Source organism: Protopterus annectens, chromosome 3.part0 (assembly GCF_019279795.1).
Source record: "Protopterus annectens isolate FY-2018-M chromosome 3.part0, PAN1.0, whole genome shotgun sequence".
Lineage (NCBI taxonomy): Eukaryota > Metazoa > Chordata > Ceratodontiformes > Protopteridae > Protopterus > Protopterus annectens.
In genome coordinates, this window is record NC_056731.1 from 225993288 (window position 1) to 226020311 (window position 27024).

At 38.1% G+C, this 27024-nt stretch overlaps 1 protein-coding gene across 1 annotated transcript in view; it reads right to left on the reverse strand.

Annotated features, from left to right (window-relative positions):
* The window catches only part of LOC122796318 (ATP-dependent translocase ABCB1-like), a 329590-nt gene that overhangs the window by 153244 nt on the left and 149322 nt on the right, over positions 1–27024 (reverse strand). The window contains exons 14-16 of the mRNA XM_044064705.1: positions 19573–19776; positions 13501–13671; positions 1004–1165 (exon numbers count right to left, since the gene is read on the reverse strand). Of these exons, the coding sequence (XP_043920640.1) occupies positions 1004–1165; positions 13501–13671; positions 19573–19776 (537 nt within the window). The remainder of the gene's footprint in view (positions 1–1003; positions 1166–13500; positions 13672–19572; positions 19777–27024) is intronic.

The window sequence follows — 27024 nt, forward strand, 5'->3', positions numbered from 1 at the left end:
AAAAAAATCTACTGCCAATCATTAGTGGACAGGAGTTCCGCTGTGGCGACCCCTAACTAGGAAAAGCCGAAAGAAAAACAACATTAAGGAACACTATTGTAGATTATGTATATTTATTTTGTCTAAGTAAATAAAATATTTACTAGAAGGTGATAACTGGTGTAGTTTATTGGGACAGGCATAACATACTAACCTCACTGACTAATTAAAACTTTTCAATTTTTTTTAACAATTTCATTTATCTTTTTTAGCAATATAGCTGTCACTCCATTAAAATAAAATCCAATTAGGTGTTAAAAAGCAAAACAAATCTATGAAGTGAAAGGAGGAATTAGGACAAGATTCACTAAATGAGCAGATTTTATTTTTCCAGTAATTTTGTTTTTGGGAGACTGAGCAATAGTGAGCATTAGCAAATATATCTATCTATATCTATATATAAATACACACAGCATTAAGATTATTTTAATGAAGTGACAATTCATGGTACATCTTTAATGGCAAACATATTTTTCTGATACTGCCTGACAGTATACAGTACCAGCACTAGATATTTGTCTGTTCTATTCCAGCCACACACTGATAGTTTAAACAAAAGGCATTTAGCCAGTATAAAAAGGGAAGTCTGACAGAGGGTAGCAACTAATCAGAGAATGTGTATTTAATTTTAGGTGGCCTCTGACATTTTATTGTTGTACTTATTGTAGAAAGAAGCTTCATTTTAAGCTACAATATTGTATCTTACTAAAAATAATGCCTTAATGAGTTTTTGTTATAATGTATTTTTTTTTTAGTTTGGACTTTACCTGTTTCAGTAATGTAATGCAGTGATAAAATTAGGGGCAACTGTGTATCTGCTCACATTCATCTGCGACTTATATCCGATATAGAAGTGCTTAGTAAATCCAAAGGCAGTTTGTTTTCTCTTGGCATCACATTTCATTTCTCTTCTTAAATGTCATGTTATTTTAAAAAAGATAGCCCCTGCAATAACATATCTTACCTGCTGCATAACAAGATTATAGTAAACTCCTTTTTCTGTCATGAGTTGGCTGTGTGTGCCCTGCTCCACAATGACCCCATTTTGAAATCCAGCGATAACATCTGCAGTCCGAATGGTAGAAAGGCGGTGTGCTACTACAATGGTGGTGCGACCTGTTCTTGCCTAATATGGATGGAGCAGAATGATAAAATGAAAGGAAAGTCAGTGTTTATTCTAAAACAATAAAGTTATCAATTCATATTCTGATAACATTTTTTTCTAAAAATACGTTTTATTAAATTCTTCATGAAAAACACCTTAGAAGTAATGTGCTGAAGATGCATTAAGGAAAAAGTCATCACAAAACAATTAAACACGTTACAGCACTAGGTGAGGTTTTTAAGTGCATTCAAATCCTCAGACATTTTTGCCAGCTGATCCTCTCTCACTGCACACTTTTGGCCTTTCTCCTACTGTCACAGAGACCATATGCACTTAAGGTTAACAAATGCATAGCTACTCTAACTTATCTTAATGAAATGAAAAACAGTAATTTGATAAACAGATGGTCATACTACTATGCTCACCAGTGGTGTTCCATTTCTGATGAGATTAATCTATTATATAATTACAGACTCAGAAATTCAGGTATCAGTATAGTTTTACATGTAAACTCAAAAGACAGGCACAGCAGATCAGCAAAAGATGTTTATTTTCACTCCACAAAACAAACCTCACAGAACAGAAACAAAAACAATAACGCTGCTACAGTTCTCAGTGCATTTTCGTCGACGTGCACGTCAAGATCTCTTGCTGATCTGCTGTGCCTGTCTTTTGAGTTTACCAGTGTGAGTTTGGGCACATTGACCACTTATTTTTATTTAATAGTTTTACATGCATTTCAGTACAAGATGCATAAAGTTATCGGTTAGAGGAATGCAGATATACAAGGAAGATACCATAACTGTGTATAAATATTAGAGCTATACAGGGAGAATATAATTCATTAATTACCTTTATCAATCCACACAACTAAAGGAAATAACAAATTAAATGAGTGCAATATATGGCTGCAAAACATTAACTGTTTATGATACTATTCCACTGCCCAATCACAGAATCATAAGGAAGTCAAGCCTGACTGAATATATTCAACCAAATCCTGTCATGGCAGTTTCTATCCTGGGATTTCAACATCTGTATTTATGTACATCAACAGAACCTACTCTCTACTCCTAACAATAGCATTTATATAGATATAATATCAACAAGACTCATCCTACGACGAAGCTTGGCTGCAAAGAATTATTTTTATCCTGAGATATGGTAGACCCTTGTATTGTACCATTGTGGTATGGTGACATGCAACAGTAATCCAATGCCCCCAAATGATCCAGTTTGTTACCATTTCAGTCTACAAATTGAGAATCCCTCAAGAGGTAACCATGAATTAATTTGAGCAGCAAGAGTATAATAAGTACTACTGAGACAGAACATCTATTTATCTACAGAGAAAAGCTTCAAATTAGCATTTATCCCATCGTGGTCACCATAAATCATGGAAGGGAAAATGCCTCAGCATCTTCTTGTATCATACATGTTTGTTTGTCTTAGTTTCATTAGCTTGCCTTAAACTTCATTCTCAAGAACTGCTATTGGAGTTTACGCACGGACTAAGTTAACTAGTGAAAGCATAGACAATACATGGATTCTGATTTTTATATTGACTTAGGATCACATTTGTTAGGTTTAATTGGTTTGATCATACCTTCTGTGTCTTTTAAATTAATTATAAGACAATAAAGCAATTGTTTTTATTTATCAATTAGTATAATATAAATTCCTTATCTGTCACTTAATTAGCTGTGGATTCAGAATAGCTGCATCGTGCATCTTAAAACTCAGTTAAAGTAAAACTCTACCCAAATCTGAAAAATATTTATTTTTATCATGTAATGATATTATCTGTTACACTAAACCTTTACAGTCATTTACAAAGGGACCATGATATGATTATCATACTCTCGTGAGTTTTTCAGTCTTTATCTATTCCCACAATACAGTTTTTGACCCATAATGATGCACAACCTAGATACAATAAATGAAATTGTCTTTAGTTATTACAGTGCTAAGCAGCAGTGACTTTTAATGTTGTATCTGGACAGTATGTCATTGTTTCTTTTCATTGAATGGCTTTGATTTATGCTGTTAGAAAAATGTGTATTTGAATACATGAGAAATGCTAGTTTAAAAGCAAAGTAGTATATAATGCATTTTATTCTATTAATCATATAGTAGTAAAATTAATTCATGTCTAAATGTGAAGTAGTTTTGAAACTGCAGTGTGGCTTGACGCAAAAGCTGATCCCTGACCCTGACAGAATGCTAGCTTAGCAAGTTTTAATGTTTATGCTTTTCACGGGTGATTATCTGCTGGGTCAGGAAATTAAATGTGTGAAATAATGAAATCTTCTGCTCTTCCTGTTGGAATGAGATGGCCTTGTATATGTGTTACTTAGACATCACGCAGCTGTGTGAGAAAGTGTAACAGAACAAAGACATGCATTAAAAGACTGAAGCTGCTATTGTATTCGAACTGATATGAAACCTTGAATAAATAACTTTACAGAAAGACATTATGACTGACCAGCTGGATAGCAAGGCCGTATTGTATCTAAAGGAAAAGTTTTTTTTTTAAATGTACAGCATCAGCAAACTTAACGAATGTAGAATTGTAAGCTAAAGTGATGTAGATGCCCTGTGACATATCATGTCAGTAAGGTGGGCATAGCTAAATGTTAAACCTATATAAAATTGTGTGCTTCCTGTTTCATGTCAGACAAAATTCTGTACTTGTATGTTTTTTTGCCTCCTGGTGTACAGTAGTAAACCTTTGAATCTGAACCTCCTGTGTACTGAATTTTTTGATTTTATTTAACAGTTTGGTCCTTCAGATCGGAATTCCCTTGGTAAGCTGCAGATCAGAGCGTATCGGTGGTCGAATACTGCATAGGAGAAGTTACCGAAATGGTTCTTCTTGAGTGAAAAGACCTCCGACTGAATTGTCGTGTGCAAAGAGGCTGGCCACTTTCTGATCTGTGGCCGAAGAGTGGAATTTGAATGATTTTCAAAACCAGGAGGCTCAGGTAGGAAGAATTTGCCTTTTTTCTGTTTTAGATCAGGGACTAGGTTACAGTATATTATTGTCAAGATTTGTTTTGCAGATCAGGGACAAAAGGAAGTACTGTATATTTGGTCATAGATCAGGGTAACAGAATAAGGTAGACAGTTATTCTAGATAAAACTGTAAACAGGAACTAAGAACTTAATATCACGTGATAAAAAAGGGTTACGTAACATTTTCTTTGACATGGGTAATCAGTGCACTAAAACCTCGCGAGATCCGCCCCTAACCGAAGACGCAAAATACATGCAATTACAGCGTTCTGATAACGTTAGGTATTATATGAAATGGGTTAATAAATATGAATTTGATGGTAAACTAGATAAACCTTCACTAGTTAAACTCCTTAAACAGCTTAAATCTGATGCAGGAGGTCAGGCAAAAAAGCAATGCCAACGAGGCATTCCTCAAGCACACAGGTGGATTGAGGAAGCAAATCGTAGAGAACAGAAGCTTAAAAATTCAAAAACATTATTTTTAGACAAAGAGGATAATAACTTGGTAATAGCGACAGCTCCTCCTCCTCCTCAGTTAACCCCTCCCTTACCCTTTTCAGGATATGAAGTGAGTGGACAGGCTGGTCCACCTCCACGTTATCCTGAAGTTTCAGTAAGACCACAACCATTTGTTAGAGATCCTATTGAGACTAGGTCCCGAACACGTAAAACACATAGGGACACAGAATCATACCAAATAGAGAGAAATCTACAGGATGAGAGTGAGGAAGAAATATGCCCACTTATAGAAGTTCCAAATCCTCAGGCAGGACAGGAAGGGCAGGATCCAACACTCCTCGTATATAGACCATGGACACCGGAAGACATCCGGAAGGCTACTGAGGGAATCCCCCATCCGAAAGTTAATTTTACGAAATTTTTAGAAGATTTACAAGGCATGAGGTTAAGTTACCACTTGAATGGGGAAGAAGTAGAAAAAGTAGTAAGACAAATTATAGGTCCAGATTGGCACATGATTTGTGGCACCTGGAATCCTCGTAATGCAGAACTTAGGCCACTCCCACATAGTGACGCCGAGTTGGACAACAGAGTGAAAGGTCTGACAGACCAAATCTCTGAGAAATGGAAACCTAGAGCAGACTGGACTTGCATTAATCAATGCATACAACAGGAAAATGAGACAATAGATGGATATTATGCTAGATTATTAGAATGTTTTAATAATCATAGCGGTATGTCGGTTCCTGAGAACCAAACAACTGATTCAACGTATGAAAAACAATTAAAAAATGCATTTTTGAAAGGTTGCATTGCACCTATTAGTAGCTTCATTACGAAGCATATGATAGATTGAACAGGGAGGCTACAAGCCTTACTCGAATACGCTAGACATGCTGAGAGACATTTTAATAGTAAAAAGAAAAAGAAGGCACAAGTCTTCACTTATGAAGATGGAGCTGAAGTATTTGTATTACAGTCAGGTATAAAGGGCAAGAAAAAGAACGCCCAGGGAAACAAACAGTCTGATAAACGATCAGAAGATTTTGAAGAGAGGAAAAAGAGAGGTGAGTGCTTCAAATGCAGGGAAAAAAAAAGGGCATCTAGCAAGGGATTGTAGGCAAAACAAAAAGGTAATTACAGAAGATAAAGGAGATGAGGACTGACTATATGATAGTGAAGATACATCAAGTGAAAGTAAGAAATCATCAGGAAAAGGTAAGAAACAAAAAGTAAATGTAAATGTGATAGAAGGAGTAGAGGAAGTGCAAATAGATATGGAGGATGAAGAAAGTGAAATTTTGGACTTAGCATTATTCAGCTTAGTGCTCTACTTAGCGGATACGAAACCGGAAGTTACACTTCTGGTGGAGGGAAGAGAAGTCAAATTCCTGTGCGACTCAGGAGCATCACGGACTTTGATACACCCCTCCAAGTTACCAGAACATTCAGAATCACCTGATTATATACTAGTAAAAGCTGCAAATGGACAGGTATACAGGGAACCACTTTCCCATGATATAGCAATAACTGACCCTGTTTCAGGTATGACCCAGAGAAGTAAAATAGTTGTTTCTGCAAAGTGTCCAGTAAACCTATTGGGCAAGGACCTTATGCAGATATTTGGCATAGCAGTAGTTCCAACTGTACAAGCAGTAGTTGCAGCCGCAATGGCAGTACAGGCTTCGCCTCAGTGGTGTTATTCCACCCTCTCACATTGAGAGTGCCTCATGCAGTTGCAATAATTTTACTGCAAGAGAAAATGGCATACCTTTCTCCTGCTAGACATCTTTCATGTATGACTATACTGCTGAGCCAACCTCATATGACAATTGAACGATGTACGACATTGAATCCATCAACATTACTTCCAACTCCTGCGGAGGGCACACCACACAGCTGCCTGCAGGAAATTGAACAGTTAGCTTTACCTAGACAAGATCTTACAGATATGCCCTTGAATAATGCTGAGGTGACATATTACGTGGACGGCTCATGCAGAAGGGTTCCTACAGGGAAGAATCTGGTGGGGTATGCAGTAGTTACAGACACTGAAATTTTAGAAGCTCAATCCATACCACACAACTTATCTGCACAAGCAGTGGAATTGATAGCTTTGACAAGGGCATGTACTTTAGCAAAAAACAAGTGTGTAAACATATATACTGATAGTCAGTATGCTTTTTCTACAGTACATATATTTGCACAACAATGGAAAAATAGAGGAATGGTAACATCTAGTGGAAAACCTATTAATCATGCGCAATTTATTTTGGAGTTATTAGAATCTATTCAGTTATCTACCAAAGTAGCTATTTGTAAATGTGTAGCTCATACAAAAAAACAAGATAAGATTTCGAAAAGCAATGCATGAGCTGATGCAGCTGCAAAGCAAGCAGCCTCAGACTCAGAAACTTTACTTTTAAATGAGGAATTACAACCCTCTGAGATTTTAGATTTAGACATGTTAAAAACAATGCAGACGCTTACTACAAAAGCAGAAAAACAAAAATGGGTAAAACGAGGTGCAATTCTTGAGAATGGACTGTACATTTCCAAAGAAAGAAAACTGATATTGCAGTCTAATTTATTTAGATATGCAGCTTTGTTGAGCCATGGGCAGTGCTATGTCTCAACAGGGGGGATGGTACAGTTAGTAAATCGAATATTCCAAACATATGGATACATAAACTACACAAAAAAAATTTGTGCAGCTTGTTATACTTGTAACAAGCATCATACACAAGGAGCATTTAAAACCAAGCATGGAAGTTTTCCTATACCACCACACCCGTTCCATACTATTTGTATGGATTTCATAGAATTGAATAAATGTGAAGGGAAAAAATACTGTTTAGTTATTATAGACATGTTTTCTAAATGGGTAGAAGCTTTTTCAACCAAAAACCCAGATGCAGCAACAGTGGCGAAAGCCCTGATAAAAGAAGTAATCCCTAGATTTGGCATTCCGGAGAGGATTTATAGTGACAATGGCACACATTTTGTGAATCAGATGATTCACCAGCTTGGGAGATTTTTTGGTATCTCCTTGAAGAACCATTGTGCTTACCACCCACAGTCAGCAGGACTGGTGGAAAGGTACAATGGTACCCTAAAGAACAAGTTAAGGAAGCTAGTAGAAGAGACCCAAAAGAATTGGATATACTGTCTGTCTTTAGCATTGCTGAGTATGAGAATGGTTCCAAATGCAAAGGGTTTGACTCCCTTTGAAATGATTTTTGGGAGAGCATACTATGTGCCTCAGTGGAAGGCTCTCATGCCTGCAGAACTAGAGGTTGACAGTTCGTTAGCAGAGTATATGAAGAAATTGTTAATGAATAAGTCTGTTTTGCAGTTTAACTCTCTTTCAGATAAGGAACAGACCAGACCGGTGGAAGCAGTTGTGGGCCCTGGAAGTTGGGTGTGGCTGAAAGTGACGAAAAGGAAAAACTGGGCGAGTCCAAAGTGGAAAGTCCATACCAGGTTTTGTTGGCAAAGCCTACTGCAGTTAGAGTGGCCGAGAGGACGTCCTGGGTTCATTTAATGCATTGTAAACTGGTAAAGAACTTTCAACTTGATAAAAACTTTGAGACTGATACACAACCAAACTGAGATGGCCAAAAACAAAGTGAATAGAAGTTTAGATCAACCCCAGAGATGTTGCATAATCAGTTTGTTGTGTGTACATTTATTAACTGTAATTGTGACAATTTTCCTCTTGCTGTGGTTTATCCTACACACAACCACACAAGTGAAAGTGGGAAGGCGTGATGAAACATCTATAGACTGGCATCCAAATTTTAACACATACCTGGCCATGAAACATGTGTATGCAGAGACTATGAACATTTCAAATTGCTGGGTTTGTACAGCTATACCAACAGCATATGGAGGACTGGTAATGTCCGCTGTCCCTTTGGGGATAAATGAGATTTGGGAGAATTTACTTTTTGACACAGGAACTGTGAGATCACAGGACAAAATAGCTTTATTTTTACCTGTCACACAAAAAGGAGTTGTATGATTCTACAAAAATCACACTCTCCAGGTAGGCTGGAGCAATTGCAATATAACCATATCTTACCAATGTTATATTAAGAATAGTAATGGCAATACTTTTTGCAATACTAATTATGACTCGTATTTAAACTCATTGAAAACAACTATGAGTGACATTCAAAAAAATCCAGTTTTGTTTAAACAATTGTCAGTTATAGATCAAAAAATGTTTCACGCAGGGCTGATGCGTATTAGCACTAAAGTAGAAAACTGTTATTTTATTTGTGGGAAAAAGGCATATAAATGGTTACCTGAGAATTGGTCCGGCAGTTGTTTTTTGGGTTACTTGGTTCCGGTAATAAGACATACTGCAGAATTACCTTTGGGTAAGATACGAAACGTAAGGGAAACAGCTTGAAAATCTGAAGGTCCAGTTAAGAAACCTGTGAATCCAGTTGGGAAGATCGAAGCTGGTTGGAAAGACCATAATTCAGTAAAAGACAAAAGTGAATTGACTCATATGGACTTGAATGACAGTGTTATATCCTGGGCAGGAATACTCCCAGCTTTTGGAGCAGTCAAATCGACCTGGGAGCTGAGGAAGTTGACGAAACTTCTCAAAGTAATGAGTAATGCAACTTTTTCTGCCCTAGAATTGGTGACTGATGAACTGAACGCAATGAGAACTGTTGTGCTACAAAATCGGATGGCTCTTGACTTCACCCTAGCAGCAAGAGGTGGTACGTGCACGCTTATCAAAGAAGAATGCTGTGCTTTCATTCCTGACAATCATCACAAGATAAATAACCACCTAGAGGTAATTCAGCAAGTATCAGCTATGACTGAACCAGGCCCAAACCCACTGATGGACTTTTTCCAGAATCTATTTGGGGGGTGGGGTTCCATCCTAAGGAACATTCTAATTGCCATTTGTGTGGGTATACTCCTAATAGGAGCATGTGTTTGCTGTGGAATTCCCTGCATGAAAAGATTAATCAAAGATTTTGTTGATGTATCTGTTACTGAAACTTTCTACCAAGATATTGAAATTGAAAGATTGATTTCAGATGACGCTTTCTCTGAAGTATAGATTAAATGACTCACCTAGCTGAAAATCCTGAGCAGAAAAGGCTAGGAGATGAAATGACACTATGCATACTTCAAAATAGAATAAAAAGTATTAATAGGAGGTAAATGTTAGAAAAATGTGTACTTGAATACATGAGAAATGCTAGTTTAAAAGCAAAGTAGTATATAATGCATTTTATTCTATTAATCATATAGTAGTAAAATTAATTCATGTCTAAATGTGAAGTAGTTTTGAAACTGCAGTGTGGCTTGAAGCAAAAGCTGATCCCTGACCCTGACAGAATGCTAGCTTAGCAAGTTTTAATGTTTATGCTTTTCACAAGTGATTATCTGCTGGGTCAGGAAATTAAATGTGTGAAATAATGAAATCTTCTGCTCTTCCTGTAAGAATGAGATGGCCTTGTATATGTGTTACTTAGATATCACGCAGCTGTGTGAAAAAGTGTAACAGAACAAAGACATGCATTAAAAGACTGAAACTGCTATTGTATTCGAACTGATATGAAACCTTGAATAAATAACTTTACAGAAAGACATTATGACTGACCAGCTGGATAGCAAGGCCATATTGTATCTAAAGGAAAAGTTTTTTTTTAAATGTACAGCATCAACAAACTTAATGAATGTAGAATTGTAAGCTAAAGTGATGTAGATGCCCTGTGACATATCACGTCAGTAAGGTGGGCATAGCTAAATGTTAAACCTATATAAAATTGTGTGCTTCCTGTTTCATGTCAGACAAAATTCTGTACTTGTATGTTTTTTTGCCTCCTGTTGTACACTAGTAAACCTTTGAATCTGAACCTCCTGTGTATTGAATTTTTTGATTTTATTTAACACTAACCTTAAGATGCTTAAAAACATAGTAAGGTACATTTAAATATTGTTCTATGCAGAAGCAGGCATATTACAAGGTCTGGTTAATTTTTCAAGGCTGCAATTCACAAACAATTTGTACAGCTTTGCCACGAAACATCATGGTGAACAGAAATGCCCTAAACACAAAAAGGAAGAAACGTTTGACTTACGTATATCAGCTACCTATGACTACATGGTCACATCAACATGACAAAAGGAGAATCTCTCACAAAGCAACCACTGCCAGTGTGCACTCAGAAATCACACTGGCAGTGACTTCTTTTGGAAAATTATGACTGGCATTCAATTCCTTGACATCTTATGCCCTAAGCAACTGAAATTCAAGCTAGTAGAGGTCTATCATCCACCTGTAGATATTCCATTTGTACATCTTCTTTTACAATTTTAGTTAAGTCTAGCAGCTGCAGTCATTTATCTATGGCTGACAGCTGTCACTTAAAGGACATGGTAAGATAGCTAAAGTTACTTGTATTATGTCATACTATCCTTAACTAGCTATAGTTACATCAGTTAAAGCAAACAGTTCATAGTCTAAAAATGACAATACATTCCAGGTTGCTTTTGTAGTGTTATAGAATATAGCTGATTCATCCACATAATGTAAAGATTTGTTCTATAAATGACTCTTTGGAAAAAAAGTTTCGCTTTAGCCATTCCGCATACTTCAGCACTTTGCTGACCTAGTTTAGACAGAGTCTCAGGTCTCACGACGGAGGATTGTTTCACTCGCCACATATTTTGTTACTGAAGTAGTTTTACAACTAAAAAATGGGGGAAATGACAGAAAAATTCCCAGAAGGAATCGAAGCAATTAACTATGTAATCTGTAAAACTCCTTTTAAATTCTTTGACCTTATGGCTAAATGTTAGTAAAATTGATACAGTGCTCAGAATTATCACAATCATGACTCCTTCCTAAACAAAAAAAAGACTAGAGGAAACAACTTTTTTGGAGAAACCTAATGGCCCCTAGAGCACTTGCTGGTAACTTTCTAATGAGAAACCTTTAGTAAAAGCACTAACACTAACAACATTTTTTACAATAAAAGCTAAATAAAATAGTAAAAAATGAATTTAACACTGGCAATACTGAAGCCTAAGGACCGTGGCAAATTAATGAATCACGATGGATCAGCTGTTCACCTCAGATGTGAAAGCAGATCTGATTAGGGAAAGTTATGCACTCTTTTATAATTCATCACCACCCAATGGTTAATGCTTGAGACTGAAACTTGTATGCTTCCTAAGGACATCTGATTCTTTAAAAAATGACTGGATAACATCTTTCACACTCAGAAGAGACCATTATTTTATTCAGTCCCTCCAGGAATAACCCTTAGAATGAACATGTGGTTCTTTCTTTTATGCCAAATGTGCATAATTCCTAAGGTCCCTGTCTATAAGGACGCATGCAGACCATTTTCCACTGTAAAAAATGTGCATGTGTGGTAGTATCACAATCACAAAAGCACTGTGCAGTCATGATGATTTACTTATTATTTGGCTAGGGTTCAAATCTAGAGTTCAGCTGAAGGTTTATACTTGTAGTGAAGGTAAAACCTGTGCTTGTAATAAAAGACTGGCCAGGGAAACACTAACCAAACCGATTTACAGGCCTGTCCCTGATTTAAGCTCAAATTAACATGTCTAACATACAAGGCATTCTCCAATCCTGCCCTGATAAATCTGGTATTCATTCGCAAAACAAACAGAACTAGAATTCTATGTTGGAGTAACAGGTATATTCATCAGTTACTCCTTCCCTGGAACAGACTCCCCATTCATGTGAAGCAGAGGTCTTCCCTATGCCTGTTCAAAAGCAATTTGGACCAAAGACTAGAAATTGCAAATTCACCCTTTGCTTGTTGCCTATGTTTCTTATGGACAGGGCAGTTTGTAGATGCCCTAAGGTGCAGGCATGTACCAAAGCCTTTCTAGCCTATGGGCGTTAATAAATTGGAAAATTGGAGCAAGCATGGCCAGGCTTAAAAATGCTCTAGGGTTGGTAGGATAGTAACCTGCTATGACCTATAAAATGCTAACGTTGGTAGTATAGTAACCTGCTATGACCTATAAAATGCTAGGGTTGGTAGCACAGTAACCTGCTATGACCTATAAAATGCTAGGGTTGGTAGCATTGTAACCTGCTATGACCTATAAAATGCTAGGGTTGGTAGCACAGTAACCTGCTATGACCTATAAAATTCTAGGGCTGGTAGCACAGTAACCTGCTATGACCTATAAAATCCTAGGGTTGGTAGCACAGTAACCTGCTATGACCTATAAAATGCTAGGGTTGGTAGCACAGTAACCTGCTATGACCTATAAAATGCTAGGGTTAGTAGCACAGTAACCTGCTATGACCTATAAAATGCTAGGGTTGGTAGCACAGTAATCTGCTATGACCTATAAAATGCTTGCTCTTTTCTTCCTAAAATCTTTTATTTTGTGGCAGAACAGTAAAAGTTGTGGTAAATAAGCAGTGCCACATACTGAAGTTAAAGACTTCTTATTCTTCATAAAATGCATATTACTCCAAATCATGTTTTATCAACCGTCGATTGAAACAGTTCCAGATTTTAAAAAGTGCCCCTGATTAATAGCCTTTATCACAGATTACTATTCATTTTGTAAATTATTCCAAAGTTAACATGTTGACAGCCATACTTAGGACTTATTTTTTTCTCTTTTATGCACATATGCACACACTTCTTGTTTACTGACACTTGTAGATAGTACTTCACGGTGACATAAATTAATGCAACCCACAAAATGGAAAACTAAGCTACTTCTGAGACTAGAACCTAGAAAATATTTTTTTGCTTCTTATAAAAATATAATGTTATGTGGGCAGGCTGCCTTAACAGTATCATGCAAAGCTGTAAAACCAAATCGATTTATAAAGTCCATACCTTATCAAGTGCTGCTTGAACTATAGATTCACTTTGTGTATCCAAAGCAGAAGTGGCTTCATCTAGAAGAAGAATCTTAGGATTTCTGACCAAAGCACGGGCAATAGCAATTCGTTGTTTCTGTCCTCCACTTAGCTGGGCTCCTCGTTCACCAACCATTGTATTCAATTTCTGAGGAAAAGAGAACAGTCATTATTCACAACCTGGTTTTGCATAAGGCATATTTAACTGGGTTTACTTTCCTGATAGCTAATTAATTTAAGAAGCCTAGTATTACGAGTTTCAGTTTCATAGATATAATAAAACATTTTTAGAGGAGGAAGCTACTACATGACAGAGCAAAATCCCCAAAAGGGAAGGCATCTCTGATAGTATTAGCAAGACAGTTCGATCCCTCATAAAATCATAGGCCAGTTTCGAAAGAAAAATTGCCCTAGACACTAAAGATAATCACAAGGCCTTCTTTAGTTATGTCAGGAACATGGGCGGAAACTCCCAGATATGCCCTGAATTGTTGCATAACGGTACAAAATATACCGAACCTACAGAGATAGCCAACATCCTGGCAGACAGATTCAGTGCAAACCCCCCCCTTCCCCCCCAAAGGAGCAAATGCCTATCCCAACTGAATGTAACCTCCCTGACATCACAGATGCACAGGTGAAAGCTGCCCTCTCCAAAGCAAAAAACACAGCATCTATGGGACCGGACGGTGTCCCAGGCTGTGTCTTACACAAGCTCCAAGAAGAACTGAACTCTCACATTAAGTCACTGTTCAAACTTAGCCTTACTACAGGATATGTACCCAAAGAATGGCGTACAGCTACAGTGGTCCCACTCCACAAAGGTGGTGCCACAATGGACCCCGGAAACTATCGCCCCATAAGCCTGACTAGTCTGATCTGTAAAGCTATGGAGCATATTATCATGGAACTCATAAACAAAGACATTGGGAGCCTCCAGACACTGGACCCTATCCAATTCGGCTTTGTTAAGGGCAGATCTTGCCTCTTAAACCTAGATGATTTCTTTGAAACAGTTACCAAAGCCATAGATGAGGGCAAGGTAGTCCACACAGCCTATCTGGACCTTGCAAAAGCCTTCGACACAATACCCCACTCGGGCATAATAAATAAGCTTACCAGCTTAAATATCAACCACTATATCACAAGATGGGTTGCAAACTGGCTCAGAGATAGAACCCACATGGTCAGAATTGCAGGTGCCATGTCCGAATCCAAACCAGTTACAAGTGGCGTCCCACAGGGCTCCGTTCTGGGACCTCTCTTGTTCGGTATACACTTCTCTGAGGTTCAGGCTAACACGGGGGGATTATGGCTGACAAAGTTCGCAGATGACTGCAAACTGGGGGCCATAATTGAATCTCCAGCTGACACAAGCATCCTCCAAAAAGGTCTCACAGAGATGGATGCTTGGTGCCAGAGCCGCGGCCTCAAGCTAAATGCTAAAAAGTGCATAGTCATCCCCTTTGGGAAAAACAAGGTGGCCACAAATTACCACATAGGTGGTAATCCATTAAGTACAGAAGAAGTAATTAGAGATTTGGGGACCGACGTAGATAGTAATCTCTCCTTTGATAATCACGTTGCCAAAGTAGTTAGAAAGACCTTCTATATAGTCCACCTTATCACGAAAGGGTTCGCATCTAGATCAAGAGAGGTCATTGTGCCCCTCTACTCATCACTCATCAGGCCCATAATTTAATACAATGCCCCTTTTGGGATGTTCCTTACCCAACACCTGCAGCAACTGGAGAGACCCCAAAAGTACCTCACCAAGAGGATCATGGGCTACAAACAGATGTCCTATGCAGCTCGACTAAAGAAACTCCAGCTCTGCTCAGTTGCTTACCACCTACTCAGAGGCGATCTATGCCTGACGTACAAAGCCATGTCAATCCCAGAATTAATGGACATGCTCCACCTTAAAAAATCCAAGTCCCTTAGAGCTACACACTCCAGGGACCTAAACCTCAGCACAAAAATAAATAGGACATGGTGGAAGGACAGATTAATTTCCCAGAGGCTCCCCTCACTCTGGAATAGAATCCCAATTCATGTTAGACATAGCCCCTCGCTGACCCTCTTCAAGCGAAATCTGGACGTGTGGATGGGAAATCACAAATTCACCCCTGGGATCTCTTCTGTGTCCCTGCTAGACAGAGGCACAGTAAACTAATCTTAAAAGGGTACCTTCTGTGACCTACTTTACAGAGGCACAGTAGGCTAATCTAATAGGGAGGCAGAAGCCAAATACACTCTGGCTAGGCTTATAAACGCCCTAGGGCAGATAGCCTAGTATCTACCTATGAACCTATGAACCTATTTAATCTGAAACATATTTATATAAACTTCAGTATATGTTGGCTTATGTAAGACAACTTGGCAATCTGTAAATGAATTACAAGTAGTAGAACTTGCTTTGCTTGTTACACTTATTTAATTGCAAGCTACGTAATACACTGTTTCCTGGTCACCTCTAAAAGCAAATCTGTGGATACTTACCTGCTTAAATACACAATTTTTTTGAACCAGGGAATATTTTTTTTTTAATTTACAGCAGGTACATAAAAATTGCTACCAGAACAAATACTGAGGCATCTTGTTACCTCCACCAATGCAGTTCTTTCTTGATAAAGCTCAAAACTGGAATCTGAAAATCCCATAGGATGAGAATGCTTGGTCTTTATTTTTTAAATTACTGTTTTTTTTCTGACATATACCATGGCAAGAGAAATCAAGAGAATTTTAGTACCCATGAACCCTAGATTCCCGAGATATTCTCTGGCTGATATCTCAGGCAATTGGAGAAAAATCAGAAAAGTTATCATGTACAAATTTCTTTTCCTGTGTTAAGAATGCCTTTGAAGAGACATTTCTAGAAGCAGTCTAAAAGCCCATTCCTGTGTGAAAGAGTCAAGGAGGATTTCTGAACCTTTATCTGGAACCCTGGAGTAGTAAGGAGTGAAAAAACCCATGCTACAATCTCCCGAGATCTGTCAAAAGACTCTACAAAGATCAGTAAGTTGCCTAAAAAGGAAAAATGCCAATGCATTGTAATCTGCAATGATGTACTCTGGAGGTAAACATTTTGTAAACACCTCAGGAACTGTAGTAATGCAGAGAAATGATAATGTGACCCAGAAACAGAACCTGATACATTTTTTTAAAGCCTGGGTCTATGGGAACATAAGCATCTTTTAGGTCTAATATTGACATATTAATCATTCTTCTTCTGAGTTTTAACAGACCCTGAAAAGCCAACATTTTGAATTTTGGCACTTTCACAAACCAATTGAGAAAGAAAAGATCCAGAACTGGTCTCTAGGAAAACTCATTCTTTGAGACCAGAAAAATTCTGGAGTAAAAGCCCTTCTCTCTTTGATTTAAAGGCAATGGTACTATGACCCTTTGGGTAAGCATGTTGAAAGAACCTGAGGAAAAAAAAAACTCTGACTGGTTCAGAGAGTAGGGAGGAATTCTCCCTGAAAGGTGGTATATCTGTAGCCAAATGCAACCCTCCTGATTGAGTATTTTAGTACCAAAGAGTCTGAAACAATCTGTTGCCAAACAAAAAGACTGAGACACATTCTAGAGTGAGACCCATTCTAGAGTACAGAAATAGATGCATGGATAGGAGGGGAGGAGGAAGGAATGCTGGTTTAGTTCGTAGGATGATACTAGGCTGTTGGCCAGGAGGCCCTTATAAGCCTAGCCAAGAATTTCACTCATGTTCCTACAAAGTCAGCACCTCTTTCCCCTGTCCAGCAGGGACGCAGGTGGGATCCCACGGCTGTATTTTCTGTTTTCCATCCAGACATCCAGGTTCCTCTTAAAGAGGTCTAGTGAAGTACTCTGCTTGACATGGAGAGGGAGTCTATTCCACAGAAGGGGGGGTCTTTGGGACACAAATCTATCCCACCAGCAAGTTCTATTAATGTCACAGACTAGGTTGAGGCCTTGCAAGTTGAGCTTGCCCTAGGAATATATTGACCAAGTTAGTCTTCTGGTATGGATTTCTGCTCTCTAGAATAGAAAGACTGAAATAATGTTCTGGCTAAGGTAAGAAAATAATCCTTAACAGACAAAATGTCTTTGGATGAGAATTGTCTAACTTTTGGCTATTTTTTCTAGGGGCATCCTCTGAAGGAGACTGACTGGGAGATGTTACTTCATCCTGGGTAAGTTGTTTCTTTCCCTGGCCGCTCTGAGAAGAAACTCTTGAGAAACTCACAGACTCAGACATGCCTCTCACGTCTGGATTGGACACCAGAACAGCTGCAGAGGACGAGGCTAATAAGTGGTTCATAAAAGAGGAAGTGACTATACCACAGAAACATGTGATTAGTCTGAGGCACAACAAATGGTCACTGCAAAGTCATCTACCAGCAGCTGAGGCACTGTCTGTACCCATTGTGTAGCCAAGGGCTCCTATCCTGTTTTTTCAGGTACAATGAGAGAAGAAACAGGACCGGCATAAGAATGTATGCTGTAGTCAAGAAAGAAGCCCAATTGCTTATAAGCACTGCTTGGAAGAGCTGGTCGGAAGGTAAGTTTTCAGACAAGTGTGTACAAGTAGCACGCTCACTTATATTCCCCCTCACAGTCCCTCAAAATTCAAAAGTAAAAACACAAGCAGTACACAAAAACCTTGTCAAAACTCTACACCCTTTCATAGAAAGTGTACTGGGAGAAAACATAAAATGAAGATAAGTTGTCAGAAAGTAACATGAGCACCAAGCATAAAACACATGTTTAGCCCTAAAATACAATTCCTTATACTTAAACACCTTCAGGCAAAACACCTGAAGAAGTAAAATAATGAAGCTAAGTTTGTCATAAAGTGTGCAGGAGCACCAAAACACTCAAACACCATTTTAAAGTACATAAAAACACTTCCCCATCTTTCAATCCTTCATTTAAAATGTTTCCAAAGCAATACATTTTTCTCACAAAAACAGTCCCCTTCTAAAAACAGCTGTTTCTGACAGGAAACATCTGATTTTAATAAAATTACCAGCATTCTTCAGAAAATAAAAAAACATATATGACAAAAATATTTAAAAATGCAATATTTTCTCTGTGCAAAGTTTCCCCTACGTGGGCTTATCTGCCAGGAATGAAGCCTGTAGCCAGTTTCTGCTCTTGTGAATCCTTAGAGCTGCTTTTCTTTGAGGCAGCAAGGAAGTCCTGAAGTGTCTACACTCTGAGTTTCCTTCAAGGGGCTAGTCAATCAGCAGTGAGAGTATAAATATAGGAGGGAGCGAGAACTCTATGAAGACTGGCTGGTTGTTATATCCTGGGCAGGATACAATTCAAATAATCAAAAGCTTCTGTAGTAGTGAGAATGATGAACACTGGAAATATCACCTACTAGAAAATCAGTGCATGTTCCGAGACAGAGGTCTTCTATAGTTATAGACCACAAATAAAATTACCTACTTATTACAAGGCAAGCAATTCGGATTCAGCAAGTTGATATCCACATTCTACAAATAGGGCTTAACTGGCATTTAAACTTGAGCAGTGAGTAGCAGCAGGATGGGGTAGGTTGTGAGTGGTATGAAGGTGTTCTGATGAATGAAGAATAAAAGTGTCTCCAGGGAAAGAAGCCTTGCTGAATCCCCAGCACACATTGCTGAAGCACAACACTACACTAATCTCTGATGTTTTATGACCTCAGATGAGAGTAAGCAGTAGGAATTTAGGGGCACATCCCCTACATGGGAGATAAGGGTGCTTCCCTCAGAATATACCCTGTTAGACAAACTGTAATTTTCAGGAATGTTTCGTTGCATGAATTTAAGCGTTTTTATGACACTATATGTTAGATAGTTTGATCTTCAGGACTGGGTTTGGGTACAAGGACTTTGTACTTCACTGAAGTGTGCTGAAGGATTCTATGGCATGCCTGGCATGAAGGGTAAAGCTTGAGGGAAAAAAATGACATCCCTTTTGGATATCGCCGACCTATGTAACTACACAAAATGTGGACTTTCCAGTAAAAAGCATTGCAATAGCATCAAGTGTGAAAGACATCAGCTTAACTCACATCCGGTAGACGAGATATAAAGTCATAGGCATTTGCTTCTTTTGTGGCCTTCTCAATTTCAGCATCTGTAACATCATCTCGGCCATAGCGAATGTTCTCAGCAATTGTTGCAGCAAACAGTATTGGTTCTTGACTTACAACACCTACATGTTCCCGAAGCCACTTTACATTAAGGGTTCGAATATCACGGCCATCAATAGTTACCTAGGATATACAGAACAGATGAAATAAGAAATGCATAATACAACTGAGAAGTTAAATTAATTAAAAAGTCACTAAAACACAAGCATAAATCTATCCTAGAGTGAGAAAATCCATTCTTTTACATATCATGATATCTCAGAATGAAACCTTCATTTAATTAAAGTTTGTTAATTAGGTATGCCCAATAGGCAGAAAGGGCTCATTTTGGGGTGAACCAGGAGAACAGTATGTGTGACTAACTTGCTCAAAGTCCCAGTTTTGTACATTTAGACTGAGGTATTGAAATTCAGGACTTCAGAGTGAGTGTACCCTTCTGAGCTAACCTAAGCTTATTAGCAGATAAGATTATTTACTTTTTTTCTTTAACTAGTTCACCTCTCACAGGGCATGAGATGCTATTGCCTATATTCCATATTTCTTTCCCTGAAAGAGAGCTAAGAATGTCTTATAAATTTTACCCATAGTCATTATAAATTCAGGAAAGATGCAAAGTGTTGCTGAACTTCAAGACATATAAGTGTGCACCTTCTGAAACAGTAAATGACAAAAACAACTACTAGCAATACACACATTGTCAAAGAAATAGAACTAGTGACATTCTCGTTCATTTCTACTGCCACATTAAGAGCTTTACATTAACAATGTTGTATTTTTGATGTTACTCTGGTTATGTTTGCAGCATAAATCCCAAGTGAATGCAAGAAGAAATGTTATAGTTGGTGAAATCTATATGAAATTATTAATATTGCTACACAAAATTTAATTTGGATAGGTCAGTATTTTGCTTAGTAAAAGATGATCCATTTACATCACTGGTCTCAGACATGTAAAACAGTCTAAAGCATGCCTGAAATTAAATTAAAAACTCAGAATACGAAAAAAAGGATGTAAAGCAGATCAAAAGTTCTGAAACACACATTCAGTTCTTAAAGCAAGAGAATATGGCGGAGCTATACCAATGTATTAGGTAAAACAGTACAGTAGAAAGTGCTCTAAGGGATAAGAGACCCTGTTCTAATGCTACCCCCATTACCAGGGTAAATTATTACAAAGTTGACAAACTCTGCAACAGTGGTGCACAGTTCAAGCTTGACTGTACTATTACTGACTCTGTTTGGTGAACAAGCATGACAGACTTTCAACCATGGATGACTGGTGTCTGTGTGATAATAATGCTGGCAGATAATGTTCATACAAAATAAGAAAGGCCAAACAAAAATGTAAATTATGTTAACCCCTTGAAGACTCTCCCTGTAAGTACTGATTGTTTCGATTATTTAAGGGTTGTATCATTACAGTGGTTTGACATTTTCATGAAATTGTCAGGGGAAGCTTGCTACACAATGTCTTTAGAATGCTTTCCTAGCTTCAGTGGAAATTTCAGCATCTGTAACATCGTCTTGGCCATAGATTCAAAGGAGAAACTGCATTTTGAGTTTTTCATAAAAACAGTTTTCAGTGTTACTATGACACACTATTTAGATGAATGAAAAATCTTACTTTTATAAAGAAATATGTAGAGTCTTTAGGTCTGAAGTCACAACTAAGTGTAACTATTTGAACAGCAGAAGTTCAAATATTAGGATCACTGTTATGGTATCATTAACTATTCAGACCAACCCTCCAGAGCTTTGTACACCCCAGGAATGATTGGCCACCTCCCGGTGATGAAAATATTTGTAGAACATTTGGAGGGAGAGGCTGCAGTCCATGTAGGCCTTAATTCTGTGTTACAGTAAGAATCTACCAACAGGAGCCACTCTGTGGTATACAGGGAAAAAGCCTTGACTACGTCACATGTGACCTGAATTTATATAGTGTCTCAGGCACCTGTAGGAGCTGGGAGGGCAGACATGGGAGTGAGCAGCTGCTTACCCAACCTGGGGGAGGACACAGCTCTGGCTGACCTCATGGGTGATATCAAGTGGGAGCCCTGAGTGTCTACCTGTGGAACTCTATTTAGTATTTGCTGCTATGGGACTTTGCACTATTAACTGTGGAAAACACTTGGAGGGCAGTTATAGTGAAATTATGAAGAGTCACTGCAGAGAGGAGGTGCTCCACTTGAAGGGGGAAGGGTATGCTACCCCACAGGACCAGCAAGAATGGCCTGGTCCCTACCACCCAACTCTCTTCATGAGTGGCTGTACGTATGGGCAATTCCCATGCAGGAGTAAATGGGATATAGGTCTCTCACCTGCCAAGAGTCCCTGGATCACATGACTGCAGCATGAATGGGTTGACTAGGTGCAGATGGAGCCCAACACATATGCCTGGTAAACCTGTGAGGACTACTAAGATATGTCCTAAGGGGAGGCAGTACAGGGAGTCATGACACTGAACTGCTTCACTGAAGATTTCTGGAGTGGTACCATCTATTTCAGCCAAGGGCTGATGGCTGAAAAGTAATCTATTTCACAACTGAATCTGCTGGATAACTGGAGGTGGGTACTAACATTTGCAACCTGGGGGGGGGGGGGTTCAGCTACACTTTGCAAGGGAACAGCCCTTCTAGATGGCTGCTAGAAAAGTATCTCCACAGATAACTATGAAACCCCTGTAATAAGACATATGTCTTTTAAGGTTAAGTAGCAAACACAAAGCTTTTACAACTACTACTCCACTACTTTAGACACATATCCATTGGATACAAAGAAAGAGTGATGAATAACTTGCAAATCGGAGTAATGAAGCACGTGTGGGACCAGAGGGCGGCCAAAGTAAAGAGCAGTTGTCATTTGGAGAGGATACTTCCCTAATTTTAGATGGCATGTCCATTTTCCTGTCTTGGGTCTCTTGTTTAGAGGCTGGTAAGCAACAGGTAAATGCTTTTGTTAAGGGAACTTGTGGGTGATGCCTAGTGAATGGGATATATGGGGTCTCACCTGCCTTGGAATCCCTCCCATGATACAAATCCTCTCTTAGTTGGTGCTGGGTACAGGATTTATTCATGCCAACATGAGATCAACCCCTATATTCTTCTCTCTAACAATTGCGAGACCAGCATGTAAAGGCTGAAGATGGGTGTCCATTAACTCCATTCAGTCAGACTGTGGCTAAGCCATTCCACACAGCTCATGTGGGTAGGAACTTATCAGGTAGATGTATAAAGATCTTCTTGCTGACTAGAAATCTACTGACTCATCAGACTGCATAATAGGTTGGTTATGAGGTGCAATGCTTTAAAACTTTCAACGGGGTATAAGCCCCCCACCCCCATCTCTTTGCTACATGACAGCATAACACTGCAGTGAACACTAAATTTGACTGCCTGCCTTTGACAATGCAAGATGCTATAACAAGTTTCTCCACATAACTACATTCCTTTAAAAAGAATAATACTCTACTCTTTGTAACTGTAACTCTTTCAACCCTACCACTGCCAAGTGAATGTCACAGATGGCATCACTGTCATGGGACAGTTGTCAATCAGTGCAACACCTGGATATGCCAGAGGCAGAGGCTATGGTCATTGGATCTCCTCTGCTATCCCAACTAGATTTGTTAGCCACCACAGAGATAATCTCTCACATGAAACCAATTGCACCCAACAGACTGAAGTAAAGAAATACACACACATCTGATTCAGTAATCAATTAATTTTATGCAATATTGACCCAAGAACATAAAGGGAATATACACTGTTGTACGAGCTATCAAAAACTGTGCCCAGACTAGGATTGCACACTGATCACTTCCAAATTTAAGTTGTTGGCTTGGCACCTCAGGCCCATTTCTTACCAACTCTCCCTGTGGAGCCAGTGTATTATTCACCACCCCTTACCCAAGGTAACTGTTCTGCCCTTTACCCAAGGCTACTGTCTACAAACAAAATTATTTTCACACACAATTCCAGGAAAGGCTGGCAGAATTCTAGACTACCTCACAGCTTTCTCCCTACACTGGTAATACTGCCACAACTCCAGCTGGGTCTTTAGATCTAGATACCAGTTACTTGCCAAATAAAAAGTTACAAAAATTAATATCTCACTGGTAGTAGGCTCAAGAAGTCTAACTTGAAATGGAAACCAGAACTTGTCAATTTACACTGCTCAATATTCTCTTCACTGATAATAAATAGCAGTGAAAACACATACACAAGTAATAAATGTCAGCCACAAGTGCTTAAAATTGAATAAATAAAACTTTACTTAAACAATAAATTAGTGTGTGCTGATGCAGATTAGCAATGCGTAGATCAAAACTGTCCACAATGAAAGAAAACAGTTATAAAACAGGAATATTTGTATATCTTAATTTAATAAATGCATTTAACTAGCTCTAGCTTAAAGAGTACTGAATTCCTAATGTTCTAATTTCCTAAAATTAAACAAGGCAGAAATTGCAGATAAATTTACAAGGAAGAGTTCACCTCAATATTTTCAACAAACCTAGACTGCTCCCTGGTTTGGTATTCAAATATTTATATTCCAGCTCATTGTTTCTGTACTGGAATCTAGGGGTTACCAAATTATACAATTTCATTTGCCACAGAAACAAGCATAATTATACTATACTGCATTATATTAGTTTCCTTCCCACACAGAGGAACAATAGAATGTCCCCTAACTGTTTATATATTAATGACTGGTCCCTTTTAGATTTCTGACAAGCAGCTACTTTAAAGTATACTGTAATTGCATTTTATTACCCCTGTTATTCTGTCTCCAAACCGTTTTGTGGCTAATTCAAGTAATTATGTCCATCATGAGAAGGTCCAAAAAGTTACACTTTGCATTTTAACTACAATTTTTATGCATTTCTTGTCCTAGCATTTCCTTTTTTTGTTCACAAAAAAAAAAGCTTACAAAGTTACACATTTTCTTACCACAGTCCCCCTGGGACCATTACGGTTGCTGTTTCCTGAACCAGAGATACTTAGGGGCAGGTCAATGTAAAAGGTGGGGGTATTTTTTCCTGAGTTGTAGCAATCTCACTGTTGATTATTAGAGTACTATGTGTATATGGAATACAGCCAGAAAATGGTGTTTTATTTTTTTCTGTTGAATTGGAAGTTTCTTACAATCTTTTGTGTGACTTGATAGTGTGTAGTTTTTTTTTTGTTTGTTTGTTTTTGTTTTCATTAGAATAGTATTGCACTTTTAGATGCTTCTGTGTTTCCTGAATGTTATTGGTACAGATACCCCCCCCCCCCACATGTGCGTGCGTGACTGGAACCCACACACATGTGCGCGTGTGACTGGAACATGTCCATTAACTTTTTTTGCCAGTGATAATATGACTACCACAGCCTTTGCATGAGCAGGATGAAAAAATCCATGTATAATGAGAGTTCTGGGTAAGGGTACAAATTATAATGTATTTAGATAAAAACAATAAGTGGTTATCATGTACAATGAAATACATTTATCTGAAAGGGACATATAAATTTACTGTAACATTACATGATGACTACTGCAGTAGCCTTTATCTATATGGGGTTATACCCTGCTAAGAATATCACAGCTGACCAACTTCCAAAGGAAAACTCCACCTTCTCCTACAGTTTAACTTAACTCTTAGGTTACTTTTCTCCCTACAATACGATTCCAGTACTGTGTAGGCACCTGAAACCTGCTTGTGCTTTATAAAACTTTCATTTCCTCGATTTGATACCAAAGGAAGTGAAAGATCACCCACTTTATTTTAACTTTAACTTCACATGAGTTGCAGAGGAATTGGTCTACACTCGCATGACATGCGACAGACACAGAGAAATCTGTAGTCAGGACCTCAGGCTGCTATAAACAAGGCAGAGAAGTGTGAAACAGTTTTCCATTGTCTTTATTGCAGAGAGGAAGAGAACTTACCCTGATTCACAGCAACTTTTAATGTTAACATGCCTTTCATAGGAAAGCAGAGCAATTAAATCAGTCAGTGGTTCAAAGGCAGTTGTCACCTATTTTGACAAATTTATATAAGCAGCATCACAGCATTGAAATGCTAAGCTTTAAACTTTAAATATTTGTTTCATATACTGTACATTTTAAGATGACTTGTAGTATTAAAGATGTCTGTGACCTTTAGAGAAAAATCAGAAAATATTTTTTTCTTGTAAAGTATCAGCACATTTACCAAAGTATATGGGTAGGGACTGTCAATTCATCTTGGACTACAAAAAGTTACTTTGAACAAAGGCTTTCAATTTAACAACTGTTTTGGTTGCAGCTGTATCATTCTTTGGCATACTGTAAAACAAGCCCTGAGACACACACATGAGGGCCATTTGAGAAATAAAAGAAGCAGTCCTGTTAACAGACAGTATGTAAGATGAGAGTGACTGACACTAATACCATTATATTTCAATGGAATGGGAATACAGCACTACTTCCTTATGTCTAGCATGACTCATATAAAGCAGATTTCAAATGGATTATGGGAAAAAGAAAGGTCTGAAGAAAAATAAGATTATGTCGCTGTGTCAAGCTTCATTGACAGCCATTTTGCAGAAAATATATTAAAATTCTAATAGAGGGTGTTAGAGAGATTGAGATGTTAAAATAACTTTGAAAAATACATTTTTTTTTAGTTCTAAGGAGGAGTTTTCCTTTAAGGACACCGTCCATGCATCTAAACTGTTAATCAGCTACAGCAGAGCTGAAGAAAGAGTATTTTGGGTGCCAAGCCCTTCAGAGCTTTCATGTCAACAGAGATAGGGAGTTTAGGGCCTTGAAAAGATCATTCCTCAGTCTTTGTTGACCGGGAAAAGTCAGACTGGGTAAAACCCATTTTCAGTGGAGGCCCAGGGAGAAAACCTCCACATTTAAGTTATACGTGATGTACATTTGTAATTGCAGGGTTAAAACCTCTATACATTTGCTTATTTACATGATTTTTAAATATTTTTAAATAGTACTTACATGAACATAACATTTGAACACAAGAAAAAAAAATGAGAGAAATTAACAATAAATTGGCTAATTATTGAATAGAAATAACATACATTAACAATTAATGTATTTATAGCATGAACACTGCAGGGAAAAGATCAGACTGGGGTATTTTTGAGTTTAGTAATAATTTACAGACAGACAAGAAGAATGTAGCTTAAAAATGATGAGAGATCTGAAAGTTATGTTAATGAGCAGGAAGATAGATGGACATAGAAAAAAATTGTAGTCAGAGGTGGGGGTGTTTGAGAAGGTGAAAAAGTAAGAGTTCAGAAAATAAGTGCTGTATGAGAGATAAAGTTAAAAAAAACTGAGAAGCAAAGTGGCTGTAAGAGTTAGAGAAAAGTAATCAGAGTAA